The sequence below is a fragment of the Temnothorax americanus genome, unplaced genomic scaffold, assembly GCF_048541705.1.
Source record: "Temnothorax americanus isolate GAGA-0224 unplaced genomic scaffold, ASM4854170v1 Scaffold11, whole genome shotgun sequence".
Classification (NCBI taxonomy): Eukaryota; Metazoa; Arthropoda; class Insecta; order Hymenoptera; family Formicidae; genus Temnothorax; species Temnothorax americanus.
In genome coordinates, this window is record NW_027509242.1 from 2,795,973 (window position 1) to 2,810,397 (window position 14,425).

At 35.9% G+C, this 14,425-nt stretch overlaps 2 protein-coding genes across 2 annotated transcripts; one reads left to right on the forward strand and one right to left on the reverse strand.

The window, feature by feature from the left end:
- The first annotated feature begins 2,252 nt into the window (after positions 1-2,252).
- LOC143908610 (hydroxypyruvate reductase) lies at positions 2,253-12,056 on the forward strand. Its single transcript, XM_077426341.1, has 7 exons — positions 2,253-2,411; positions 4,576-4,716; positions 8,679-8,830; positions 9,441-9,793; positions 10,220-10,438; positions 10,668-11,099; positions 11,436-12,056. Exons 2-7 carry the CDS (start codon positions 4,582-4,584, stop codon positions 11,678-11,680), a joined length of 1,536 nt encoding a protein of 511 aa, XP_077282467.1. The 5' UTR covers positions 2,253-2,411; positions 4,576-4,581; the 3' UTR covers positions 11,681-12,056.
- Positions 12,057-12,684: 628 nt separating this feature from the next.
- On the reverse strand, positions 12,685-14,375 carry LOC143908611 (uncharacterized). The gene is made up of 5 exons (XM_077426342.1): positions 14,159-14,375; positions 13,658-13,754; positions 13,320-13,532; positions 13,041-13,247; positions 12,685-12,958 (listed from the first exon to the last, which is right to left on the reverse strand). The coding sequence occupies exons 1-5, from the start codon at positions 14,305-14,307 to the stop codon at positions 12,902-12,904; spliced, it is 723 nt and encodes a 240-aa protein (XP_077282468.1). The 5' UTR covers positions 14,308-14,375; the 3' UTR covers positions 12,685-12,901.
- Positions 14,376-14,425: the final 50 nt, after the last annotated feature.

Consider the following 14,425-nt stretch of genomic DNA (forward strand, 5'->3'; position numbering starts at 1 on the left):
TCGTGGAGATATGCTAATACGATTATTTATTGCTGAATCGCGGACCCCCAGCAGCAGCAGCAGCAGTTGCATCACTCTCGCTTCGCGCACCCCGGGCATGACCTCGTCGAATTGCACAACGATGGAAAATATATTTTGCGCTACACGCACTCTTTAACGAACGCACGACGCGATAATATCCGCCCTTTTATACTGATGCTATCATTTGCAAATTCATCCGACAAATAAATCTTGCCGGATTTTGACAACGACGGCACATATCGTCGGGCTTATTCCGCGATTCGACGACACGGGTCGACAACACCGAAATATAACGAGCAGCTATCGCGAAAACTGTTTATTTCTTTCTTTTTTTTCTTTTCGTTAATCAATTACACGCTCGTTTCTCTCCGCATTATGTCTTTATTTACAACTTTCAATGAAACGCCGAAGTTTTATATAAACGCTGGATGTGTAATACAGGCACCAAGTAAGATTTAAAAATTTTTTTAGATATAATCTAATTTTTTTTTTTTCAAGATAATAACAAGAATTAAATTTGAATTAAAAGTTTAAATGCGATATGCGGATATTCGATGAAAAAAAATGGAGATATCATGCTGTAATACGATTATTTATTGCTGAACCCCCCCCCCCCTCCGAGGGAACCCCCAGCAGCAGCAGCAGTTGCATCACTCTCGCGTCATGCACTCCGGGCATGATATTAATATCTTAAAAATTATCATACTTATTATCTTTCATACGTGTAAGACTAAATCAGTAGCATTTATTTATGAAATAAAAAGTATCTCAACCATTCGGCGAATACAGACTTGACATAAATTTGCAACAAGAATCACTGCTTTGTTACTTATAACAGAATTCAATTTATAGAAATATTCCTTCTTCATTCTCGCATGTGATTGATATTGCAAATATCGATGAAGAAAAAGATTTTGATGGAAAGAATGGAATAATGCCATGTTATTTGTGTACAGCTCAATATTTCTAAGGAATAAATGAGAATGAGTGAAGAAATTTTAATAAATTTTGGTATCTAAATAATTTCGAGTTTTATCTTAAAGAGAAAGAATACATATCGAACAAATTTGCGTTTGTTTAGAGCTTTAAAATTAAATATTTCTCTGAAATTGAACGAACGCGAGTGAAGAGGAATTTTTAATCTTTAAAATTACGGATTTGGAAATGAATCGTCGTGCACACAGATTATTAAATTGCTTAGTTTGAAGATAAATTATATTATACGATTATAGATAGTAAAATTACATCTTATAATTATTATCTTTATGTAATTTATGGAGAAAATATGATAATTTCTACTCTTTAACATCACGATTCTTCCTTTAAAAGATAATTCGAAATTGCGATTGAAATTTCGGGTATTAACAGGTCAAGTATAGTATCAATGACCGATAAAGCTTTTGATAAAAAAGATCGAGTATATACAAAGAATTGTTCTCAATGTATTTACTGAAACCGTTGTATTGGGGATAGGTATCCCACTGGAAAGCACGAAAAAAATAGGCATATTTCGGGAATTTTTTTTTGCGCAATAAAGAGATCAATCGAAATTCTGTAAAATGAGATTTATAATTCTAGTAATGAAGTACAAAAAAGATTTTTTTCAACTTCGTTCATGACAAAATGGGCGGCTGCGCAGCATTTCTCCGTCGGTGCCTTTTTTTCCACGGCCGGAAACCTAACTCCCGCAATTTTTGACCTGGAACAAAAAACCAAAGTTTTTTCGATTCTATATGGAGTAACAGCAAGAGACGTACGTAGGATTTTTTCGATATATTGATTTTTCGCGAAATGGTGGTTTTTCATTTAAATTTCCATTTATTTCGTTTTTATTTGTTTCAGTTCATTTCACTTTTCAATTTCAATCTCTATCTCAATTCCATTTCAGTTTCCGTTCTATTTCTGAGTATCTGCGAAAATAGTCGATAAGAATGATATTGTGAAGACGCACGATATCAAAGTGTCGAAATTGTCTAAACTGAACGTTATTGACGGAATGTTTCCGGCTAAAATGCGGGGTCAACAGATTAAATCGCGAATAGACATAATTATATCTGAACGCGTTCTGAAAATGCCTATCTAAGCAAGGTGAGGGCATTCGTGACACCGAATGCATGCGTTACACACTCGAGCGGTTCTCGCCAGCGAGCGGAGCAGCCGGGAAGAGGGAGCCCTCAACAATTTACTCGTGGCATGATCGTCCGTGTGAGTGGGGATTCTGCTATAAGAAGATAAATGACAGTACAACGAGTCAGTTTACGGTTGGACCATCGTACGCGCGACATCAGCTGCGGAACCTCGAAGTTCTCATTTTGTCCACGTTCATCTCCGAAAGCCGCTGGCAGCGTATTGCGAATTTTTTCACGAGCACGAGGAAAGACACCGAAGAGGTAGGTCCCCGCACATATTTAAATTCGGCTCGTCGATCACGCCGCGCACGGGAAGCCGTTCCGGAAAAATCTGACACTTGTTGCTGACCTTTCCGTCGTCGCCGGCGTTACGTAAAAATGTAACGTAATAAAAATTCGCGAAGTATCCGGGAGATCTTGCCGGTGACCATATTTCCGCGAAGTAACGTGTAACGTAACAGCGGTACAATTTTAGGGAAAAATTTTCGAAGACTTTAACACTTTTAGAACCTTAATGCTTTTCGAATTTGCACTTTGCGGTAATTGTCGTCAAGCGCGATCTTTACCTTATGATTATATAAAATTGTATAAGGAAAAAGCTCTGAAAAGCAGGACTTCATAACATTTTGCAAACACCAATGACTTTGTAACGTTTGACAAGCGTCGCTCCAATAACGTTATACCTTGTAGTTTATATATCCATTTAGATTGATATTTAACATGAAAGATTAGATTAAAATACGTTGACTGGCGAAAGAGAATATCCGGTGTTGCTAAGCTGGAAACAAGTGTGCATCTACCTATTTCGCTTATGTAACTTTCACTGACTAGCAACTAGCGACGTCCTGTTTCTCTCTAATAATTCCTGACTGAATAAAAAAATCGGCGAGTTATTTCTTCGAATAATACTTTATTAAACTTGATCTTATACAAGAACACATATAGCGATTAATTACACAATGTCCGTACATGGTGCTGTTTTCCCATCACATCTGTATCTAGTCAGAATATATGAATATTATTTTTATTTACAAACCAAGGTATATAAATATTATTTCTAAAGTGGAAAATACTAAGTGTTCTATAATTGATATAAATTAATTGTTAGAATTGTTTCTTGTGAAACTATATATCGGGATATTAATGATTATTTACTTTAAATTACTGAAAACAAAAGACTTCTCGAATCTCATCAGTTTTTAAATGATGAATAAATAATAAATATTATTCGTTGTTTTTTATTCGAGAGAGATTTTAATAGAATTTTTATTTGACTTTTTATCACTAATTTATTAAATGTTATACATACATATATAACATAACTATATTCTTAACATATTTAAATAACTTTGAATTTTTGTAAAGATAATGATATTTATTTTATTTATTTTTTTGCCAATTTCTCTGGATTCTTTCTTGAAAATGCAGAAAATGTCACCCTTTTATTATGACTATATTAAAAACTGACAGAACATCTAGTCTTATTGATTAAAATCTAGATTGTTAACATTTAGTTCAGTGCAAATTAACATTTATTTTTATATAAATTGTTACATACGGAAATTTTTTCTTAAAATTTTACAACACACGTTGAAATTTTTGAACGTTTTAGACGACGAACGCTAGCTCGGAATTCCGAGCAAACGCTCAGGTCGATATAAACATTTAGTTTATTCTACGGTTATCGGACGGCCGTTGAAAGGCTGGGGGCCAGATGGGGCCCAAAACTACATTTCTAGAAACTTCTAGAAACTACGTTTCTAAAAAAAAAAACTTGGAAAGCACTAAAAAAGCTCGAACAGCCAAGAGAATGATGAAAACTGCCGATAATGAATATCAATTCCTAAAAGAGCAGAATAGGCGTGTGACAATACATTTAGAACAGGAAGCACGTTTTTTTATTTTAATCCTCAAAATTTTCTATTTTATTTTATAGATAATCAATTACAATTATTTAAAAATATTCTTCTAATAATTAATTATTGAGATATAGCTTTGACTGTCAGCAATCATCTATCAACAATCATTATGCTTACGTTATATTTGAACCAACAATCGATAATTGTCTGTCATCGATATCGATTTATATATCTAACAAAAATCAAAGAATATATTCGCGATGCTTGTCAACCGTTACAAGTGCGTATTTGCTATCAATTACGGACGTTTCGATCATCAGTCAACCGATCGTAAACCTCTTTTGTAAACGAATTAGAAAAACGATGCTTGCACATAAAATCTCTAGAAAACGTAGCAATTATTAGCAATCAGTATTTAAAAGTAGCAATTTAATCGATTTATGCCACGCGGAAATGTTCGATCGAGATCACGTCGCTGGGTCGGAACGCGCCGCGATCTCAGCGGTTCTTCTCTATTCAATAAGACAGAATAAATAAGGTGTTCAAGGGCGCTCTGTTTGTTCAAGGATAACATGTCGGTCAACTTCAGAAGCGTTCTCATAAGCGATCCCGTGGACGAGTCTTGCGGGGCGCTGCTCGCCGAGCACGGTATTCCGGTAACCACGAAATACAGGCTACCGAAGGATGAGCTAATCAACGAGCTGCAGGTGGGTGAATTTAATGCCGCAAAACTGCATGGAATAGCGAGCAATTTCCTGAGATTTATTAAACCGAAGCGAACCGTCTGATGAGGATTCATCTTACACAAAGTTATATATATTCCGCTCAATATCCGATATCGAAGAATGGTTATAAAAACGGGGCGATCTTTATGGACAGAGAACGTAATTAACGTAAACTCTATAACTTCGAAAGGAATTCATTTGATTCATTTAACAAGTTATTTCAATCCTTTCCCCGTTCTCTAATATTCCACAACGTTCTGACGTTAAATTCTTAAAGACTATTCTAAATTTTAATCGCGAGATATCATTGATTGTTTCCAATTGAAGATATCGGTCTTTTTATAACTTTCTTTTACACTTCTGAACTCGTAAAATTAATTTTAAGTCTGATGATTTATTTTGAAGGCAGCACACATTTATAAATTACTAGCTGCAGTCATTGCTTCCGTGGATTCCGTGGACTCAATCATTGTTTTTATTTTAACGATTATTTAATCGTAACATAATCGAAAAAATATCCACAATGTAAGGAGAATTTGTTGCTACATTTGTATCCATTTATTATCGAGTAATATCTGTATTATGAAGCTTTCAAGATTTATTCGTTTCGAAATAGCATATCTATAATGTACTATTATCTATAATATGATTAGTAAAGTGTACCCACATTCGTGGATAAAATTATAGACAATGACGATTTAATCGTCAAAAAATCGCGCGATTTATCTTCTCTCAAGAGTAGTTATTGGCAATTGAAATTACGATTTTTATCGATAAAGCGATCGAGTGAAAAATATCAGTTATCAGATGAGGAGATTCATCGAGTCATCGATTATATTAGATTGCGTTGGAATTTGTGTGCGGAAGATAAACACACTTATGATAATGAATCTCCCGTCGAGAAGTTATGCGCGCGGGAAAGATATGTAGAATAGTTATTTGTGCATGCAACAAGTGCTGTAAGTTCGGCTCGTGCGTCAACTCCGCACCCGGGAATTTTCATCTTTACGCACGACCTGCACACCCTATTTTATGTTGCAAGTGCGTGGAAAGTGGTCTATCACGCACGCGTAGCGTGCGCAATGGGGCACTTTCCATGCACGTGTTACATAAATATATTCTTCAAACGCAAGTCTGTACACGAGCCAATTAAATTTTTTAGATGCTTTTACATTGTTAGATGGCAGACACGAAAATATATATTTTTACGGCAAAATGTAAAAAAATTGTGCGAGTACAGTCAAACTGCGTTTCATCGTGGATAAATAGGCTTCGTTTTCGTTCACACGCTAAACCGATTCTGCCAATCAAATTTTATCTGCAAATATTTGTTTTCTATAATATACGCTTTATAGTATACGCCGATGTCCGGCGTAATCCGGATTTCGATAAGCCGATTGAACTTACGTAAGGATGGGTTCTGTTTTATATAAATTGACATCATCTTGCTATTCCGTGCCAAACATATATTTAAAAAAATTGACAAAATTGTCGCTTTCTTTTAAACATATACGTAAATAAAAAATACGTAATTAATTTATAATATTTCGTTGACTGGGCGACTGTTGGTTAGTACTATTCTAGTTATTTATAAGTACTAAACGAGAGGAAAATAAATCTAACAGTAGTATATTTTTTTATACATTTATTATTGCAATTAGCAAAAAAGTTATCTATGTTATAAAATGAAGTAGGATTAATTCTCTGAAGCTCCAACCATAATTATTTGCGAATATTAACATAATAACATAATAAATCTATTTTATACTGAAAAAAATTGCTATAACTTTACATAAACACAGTTTGAGCTTTTCAAAATGTAACTTAATACATTTAAAAATTTTTAATTAATTTAAGACGAAAAGATTATATTTTTTTGGCGTTATGAAAAACAACTCGTCCTCGCACTTCACATTATGTAGTAATTTTCTAATTTTCTAATTATGTATGTACATTTATATATTTTTCTGTAATCGTCGAAATCTGAATTTCAGATACATCCGTCCAAACTAAAAATAATTCTGTAGAAAATACTTCCATTCTCCTCGATCGGATAAATTTTGCTCCGCGTCTGACAAACACCAATCTATCTTAAAGACAGGACATTCTCGACCTAATGCAATCATTTTATACGGGCGTAATGCGTAATGTGTATGCAAGTAGCATGTGGGACGCGTCTTGCTCTCTTTTCCTCTCCCTCTCTCTCTGTCTCTGTCCCTCCTGTCAGTTTCTCTCTATCCCTGTTTATTCTTTCGCCTCTTAATTGCTCGCGTTCGAGTCGGCGATCCGGTTATATCCAGTTGACTCGGCCGGCGCGAATACCGGTTAGCTGCGACGGGTCGTTGTACCACCGGTTTTGCTCCGCATGTGCGCATATGCACACATGGGCGCCCGTACAAGGAGATTTGCTCTATCCCGCTCGCCATTCGCATTTATCAATAGAGTCTGTTGGGTTCCCGCTCTCAATTTCTTCTCTTTACCTTCCGTCTGGGGGCCTGGACCACGTCCTCCCGTTTTACAGAAAATCCAATAAAAAGCATCCCGCGCGTCGCATCTGTGTCGCGGGCCATTCGTTGTAACGTAAGCTGAGGTATAAAAGATAAAAAGAAATTGTAGAGCAGCTAAGAACTCCTGTGGCGCACAGCCGCGCGTAGATAATTCGAAAGAAATTCGGAGAAATTGAAGATTTCGCAGAGTCTCTCCTAGGTACACAAAACGTAGATGAGAAAAAAATTCGGAGTAAAGAGCAAATATTAGAGATTCAAGGAAAAGAAAGAGAAGATTTTTTCTAAAATTCTCTATTTATAACAGAAAGAGAGAAAATAAAATTTCTATACGAAAAACGAGTCAATTGAGGAAAACTAGTATAGAGGTTTATTTTACAAAGCTATGAATTTTTAATTATCAAAATTGGAGAATGTTACGATTGCTAAAAGTCTTTTTGTTATTTTTATTTCTTTTATGTTTACGTTCGAATTTTTTTCTCGCAAAAGAGAATTATTCCTTCGTCTGACACTTCTAAACTAATATATAAGAGGTGTCTTTCGTGTCGCAAGTTATTATTAATCGGTGCATGAAGTATATCTTTTAAAAACATGTTTTACGTATATATTACATAATGTCGTTTCCATACTTTGTTTTCGTGCATTGCAGCTCACGTAGTCTGCGAGTTCGTTCGATTAGAGAAATATGCATCGATTCGAAGAAAATAACTTCGACAGACGCCCATGCGACCGCACGCACGGTTATTCTTATCTCTATATTTTTACGCGGATAATTATACTGAGGCCTGAACTGAGATTAGACATGGAATATATTTCTCTCCACTTTGCGCAAGTTCAGTAACCAGTTTGCACAAGTTCACAAACTGTGGTCACAAATAAGCAATCAGCTGAATCACATTTCCTAATCATAGAGCCACTACAGATATAGCTCATACATTTCTTTTTACTTATTTCGCGTTCTCGGTACAAATAAAACAATATAAATTCAGAAACTATTTTTTTAACCCAGAAAAATTTTAAACAAAATGACAAGATCTAAAAAATTTTACTTTTATGATATAAATAATAAATAATTTATATAAACACTTTCTGTTAAAAAAATATGTAAAACAATTTTTTATTGCAACGTAGGGGCTGGTTACGTTTTATAATATCTTTAAACGTGGCTGGAAATTTTAATTCGGATTACATTCTATTATCATATTCTAAATAAATTACGAGACTTAATTTCTGTGTTTAAAATAATATTACGTAACAGAGATATGCACGCCTCAGTAATACCGATAATTTTTTTATCACTTCTTTCTGTTCAAGTACAGATTCATTAAGCTAAATTACCATTTACTAAATAAAATTTTATTAATTCACATTATATCTTTAAATTATTCTTGGAGATAAAAAATGAAAAAAAAAATATATATATATATTTTCTCTCTACAGAATCACGATGCCCTTATTGTCCGATCTGAAACCAAAGTGACGGCGGACGTTTTCGCCGCTTGCCCAAATCTCCGTGTGGTCGGACGAGCTGGTACCGGCGTCGACAACATAGATCTTCAAGCTGCCACACGTAAAGGAGTAATCGTATTAAAGTACGTATATACAATCCCAAACTTCTATCTTTTTCGTAATACAGATAAAGAAGTTGAGAAATAGAGTATATTTCTTACCACGAAAATTTGGCATAACAGGTCTTCTCAAGTGTATCAATTCTAAATGAGAAACTTCCATTTGACGTTTTATTCGAAAAAATGGTAAAAATCAATTTGAGAAAAGCGTAGTTAAAAAGCGCCTCTCAATCAAAGCTCTTTTTTGCCTGAAAGACTCATAATGGTTCTTTAATAATTTATTTTACAAGGTTTGCTGGAATCCCGTCAAATAGTAAAAGAAATTTTTTTTTCGCCAAACTAGTTATTTAATTAGCATCTCTGCACGATTTATTTAATTAATTGAATCTTGAATTATCCTAGGTAGCAAGGTGACGTCTAATTGACGTCCAAAGATGTCTCTAGACGTAAATTAGACGTCATTTGACGTCACTCTGCTACTGGAGATATCTCCATAATCGAGATCAAACTCAAGTAACACAAAAAGCGACTAAAGTAAAAAATATCACAATTATTTCGTGGTCGAACCTACAAATAACAATTACAATATCTGGCACGTAATTTCATCGTTTTTTTTTTTTTTTTATAATTGCAGTACCCCGGGAGGCAATAGTATCAGCGCTTGCGAGCTAACATGCGCCCTGATCTCCTCCCTCGCGCGCAACGTCGCGCAAGCCGCACAATCGCTGAAGGAGGGCCGATGGGACCGGAAACTGTACTCCGGATACGAGCTGTCCGGCAAGACCCTCGCGATCCTCGGAATGGGTCGCATAGGCCGCGAGGTAGCCTACAGAATGCAGAGCTTCGGCATGAATATCATCGCCTTCGATCCGATCTTGAAGGACGAGACCGCCGCCGAGCTCGGCATCAGAAAGCTCAATCTGGAGCAGATATGGCCTATCGCCGACTACATCACCGTTCACACGCCGCTCATACCTCAAACCAGAAGTACGAATCGTTTGAATAAATTTGATGCTGAAAGGTCAAAGCGAGAAAGAAAAACACAGAGTTTCGAATTTTTAAGCAGAGTAGAAGCAATGGCTTTGACACACTTTTTCCATCTGTGTGTGTGTGAAAAGAAGTTCTTCAATTTCTTAAAAAAACTGAGAAACTTTATTTCGAAGGAAACTTAATTGAAAAAGAACGATAAATCTTTTACGTCAATCTATACTATCTATATACATCTATATGCAGCCATAAAGATGTTATTAATTAAATTCTATAAAACTTAATTGGATACTCCCTATCGGAGTAATTATAAAGAATCTTAATAATTTTTTATTTAAAAAAAATTATGCATGTTGAGAATAATTGGATAGAGTAAAATTTTGTCGTATCATAAAAAATGTATGCTCAATCGTGCATTGTTTGCAGATTTGATCAACGCAACGACCCTGGCAAAATGCAAGAAAGGAGTGTACATCGTTAATGTCGCACGTGGCGGCATTGTTGATGAGGAGGCTCTCTTGAATTCACTGAAATCCGGCCATTGTGGCGGAGCAGCTTTGGACGTCTTCGTGGAGGAGCCGCCGAAGAATGCGATCACTTTAGAGCTCATTAAACATCCAAGAGTCGTTCCGACGCCTCATCTCGGTGTGTACAACGCTTTATTCAAAATTTATATGTCACAAATATCATTAAATTAAAACAATTTATTTGAAACTATCATTTCGACATAAATATTTGATATTCCTTTTATATTTCATTAACTCGTTTAAATATTATAGAAAAAAAGCTCAGCGCGTACTCTCTCCCATATCTTTTTAACTTTGAACGACTCAATTATGGAAACAATGGAGATAACAAATTTATTCGATCGCAGGTGCCAGCACGGCGGAGGCCCAGCAACGAGTAGCGGTAGAAATCGCCCAGCAATTCTTGGCTCTATCCGGCAAGTCGACGGAGTACGCCGTCACCGGTATCGTAAACGCCCCGGTCTTATCTGCGGCTATGACGATCGAGAACGAACCTTGGATAGTATTGTCGAAGAAATTGGGTCAATTGGCCGGTCGCTTCCTCAAAGGCAAGCTGAACACAGTCATTCACAGCCACACCGTGGGGAACGGCATGCAGGACAAACAGTTCATTCATACAGCCGTTCTGGTCGGCGTATTAACCGGCCAGACGAAGAACGGCTTGAATCTAGTTAACGCACCCACTCTGGCGCAAGACATCGGCGTAGAGTTGCAAGAGGGCCACATCGAGGATGACAATAAAGCAGTCGTTGTAAAAGTTGGAGAACATATCATTAAAGGTAATATATCGTAATTTAGTATCACGAAGAAAATGAAATTCGATTTATTTACAAGAATTCTATTGCTAGAATTGTTTTATTTTTCCTATTATCACTTAAAATGTTAAAAGTAATTAGAATTCTTAAAGAGCTATCTAGAATTTCAGACAAAACAGAATTTTTCCAAGTTTCTGTAGATAAAAAATTTTTTAATTAATCGTATTTATTTGTGTATATATTACACTTATAGTATCTGTTAAAAAATTATCAATAGAATGAAACACGTTATGATACATCTACAATTGAAAATTACACACACGTACACACACATTACTGATATAATTGTGTATATTACAGGAACTGTGCGTGACAATCAGTCGCTGTTGCTCGCTTTAGACGACGCCGTCTTTGCCAACGGCATCGTGCTCAGGGACTACATTTGCTTATATCGCGCGAACCGAGTGCAGGATCTCGCCAGCATTGTGAACGTTTTTTCGTCGAAAGGCATCAACATCCACAATTTGAACGCTAACGGCAGCTGGGTCATCATTCAAACCGATCGGGAGGTCCCGATCCAAGTGGACGAGATCGAGAGCTTTTGAACGCATCCGCGTGCTTCCACGAGCGGCATATCGACAATAAGTGATCTTTGAGAAGAGAGGGGAAATGCGGAGGCCCGAATTTTGAAGAATCCAGTATTGTCCGACCGCTACAAATATGTGCGGGGAGTTCTTATGCTACTCTAGAAATATGCATCTTTTTTAAATTATAATTATATAAACTCCATTTGTAATATCATTATTTATTATCTGATTGTCAAAGTAGATGATTTAAGAAAAACGAGGTGAATCAATATTACTAATACACACTACGATAAGTATTTTTTTTCTTTAAGCTATATAAAATGTGTCCATATAGGTATTTATATTTTTTTTATTATTAGAGACTTTGTTAATAAAACATCACATTATCAAATCACCAGTTCCGCGTCGTTATTGACTGTACAAGGGTCTAAGCGCCTGCACGTAAACTATAGCTACATAGTTTGCTGTATAAAAGAGATAAGAACTATTCTAATTGTAAAAAAAGCTAATCTTGTGTGGCTTCACTAATGTTGGTAAAAAGTCTATAAAAAATATATTTATAGAGAAAATTCTTATGGAAAAAAATAGCATATATGAGAATGGCCGATTTTAGCATCTAGGCCCTTGCAGCGCCAAAATATGTTACCTTACAAACGTACATTATTTATACTAGCTTACGCGATTCACAATCGCTTTTATCGTTGTTTTTCAATGTAAATTGTAATTTGAAACAAGCACATCCAATGTTCGAAAAAATCAACGAGTTCTTTGGTAATTATTCTCGGATTTCAGGTGTTCATTATACAGCTTGCAATAATTGTACACGTATAAATTGTTCTTGCATCAAATCAAATTGAAATGTCTGTCTTGTAAAAAAAAAAAATAACATTGGCACGTGACATAGCGTAATGGAATATCACATTTTTCAATGTATATACATTGTACTTTTTAACAAGATGAACAGATAATGAAAGCAACGGAATCCGACGTTAAAGAGATACAGTATAAGTAAACTAATTGCAAACAATTTACCAAATCAATGTATATGACGAAGAGGGATATTTTTGACCATTATAAACTCTGGTAGATAAATATGCAGTCTTGCAGTTAATACAAGCAAGAGTAGGGATAGAAAAATAATCTGGAATACGAAAAAGGACCATTCATAATACACTAAATAGCAACAAAGTCGCGCGCTTAATAAATATTAAATCAAACCGGTTTAACAAAGACGTCGCATTATATTCTTTCGTAACTGTCCGCGCGACAACAATTGAAGGTGAAGACGACGCCGTCCTGCAAAGAACAGAAGGATGTAATGTTCTCGATCAAATAGAATAGCAGCTGCCGTTTTACCAAAAGAATCATAGCCACTTACTCTGACTAGTGAAGGAAGCTTCGACCAGAAATCATGATTGGGCACCATTTCCCATCCTGTTGCTCCCCTCAATGTTTTCAGCACTATAATACCACCAATGAAGTATACGCCAGCGATGACGAAGAACAAGATAACCAAAACGGAACCCGTAGACAATCCCTTTTCTGGTGCTATCTTACACCCGTATGGCGATACCAACTTAAAAAACTGTAAATATTATTAGTTAGTTTGCATACATGATCTATTATGACAATAATAATCAGTATTATCGCTATTTACAAAGTTTGTAGAGTTGGGACTCGAAGAATCCAATGAAAAACTCGTTTTATCTTCCGGAAAGCATACAATATTTATCGTCAACTTGGCGCCATCTTGAGAATCTATTTCAAAAATTGGAAAAGGGCCTTTAGTCGACAATTTCATTTGCGTGTCTTCTACTTTTCCAGTTAGTATCCTATTTTTCTCTCCCGTAGCGTTGTACATCATACACAGCTGCAAGAATATAAGTAATATTTATAACTGAGATACTACAAGAGAATACACAGGCATTACGTGGAAAATAGGCGAATAACGGAACAATGCATTTCTTAATTGACCAAAACTGTCTTAAATCTTACCGATACTTCGGTTCCATTGCACGTTGTATTTTTCATTTTTACATTTGCGCATGGATGAAAATATGCTGTCCAATGATCTTGATTAGCAACAAATAGTCTGAAAACGAATTGATTAAGTAATTAATATTTTATAATGAACTGTTCCAAATGTCAAATGTATTTCAAATAAATAATGAAGATTTAGACATGCGACAAATATGGATATTTGACACTTATCGAAGATGCAAAAGCACCGAATGTTATACGTGGAAAAATAAAAAATAAATGTTTAAATAAGTACAAAAATTCTATAACATCGTGTACAAAATTTATAAAATCAAGACGGTTCCGTTCATCGTTTGTTCAAGCAATTCTTCGTAAGCTTTGCCACAAAAGGGTAGATTTGTACTAATACTCTTCCCCTTTTGTTTTTAGGAACAAGATATAACGGATACTTCGTACGACGCAAAAACAAAGGAAAGCCGGAGGACGGAGAGGTTAAACAGCTCGCGATCTACCAACTCTGCGTTAGCGAGGCCGGTCAAATCGTAATAGTAGCCGTCCGGTAACGAGCAGACGCAAGGTGCCTGCTGCGTGCATTCCGACGACGTCAGGTCGCAGAACGATATTAGAAATAACGAAAGCACGACAATCGCATTAGAACAGCACATCTTCCCCGGGTTTGTTTCCGTTGTTGACGTTCGCTCGTATTCACTCGTATTTCGCACCCTCGACAAGTGAGTCAGACGACAACCGCGATGTGGCGTTCGCGCGAAGTAGATGTCGTTC

What these genes read in the sequence shown, in the direction of transcription:
- LOC143908610 (XM_077426341.1), top strand. Translation starts at nt 4,582, where the DNA reads ATGTCGGTCAACTTCAGAAGCGTTCTCATAAGCGATCCCGTGGACGAG. An exon ending in AGCTAATCAACGAGCTGCAG is followed by an intron (nt 4,717 to 8,678) that starts GTGGGTGAATTT and finishes TTCTCTCTACAG; the next exon opens with AATCACGATGCCCTTATTGT. An exon ending in GCTCATACCTCAAACCAGAA is followed by an intron (nt 9,794 to 10,219) that starts GTACGAATCGTT and finishes CATTGTTTGCAG; the next exon opens with ATTTGATCAACGCAACGACC.
- LOC143908611 (XM_077426342.1), bottom strand. Translation starts at nt 14,307, where the DNA reads ATGTGCTGTTCTAATGCGATTGTCGTGCTTTCGTTATTTCTAATATCG. An exon ending in ACCGGCCTCGCTAACGCAGA is followed by an intron (nt 13,755 to 14,158) that starts GTTGGTAGATCG and finishes ATTCGTTTTCAG; the next exon opens with ACTATTTGTTGCTAATCAAG. An exon ending in GCAATGGAACCGAAGTATCG is followed by an intron (nt 13,533 to 13,657) that starts GTAAGATTTAAG and finishes ATATTCTTGCAG; the next exon opens with CTGTGTATGATGTACAACGC.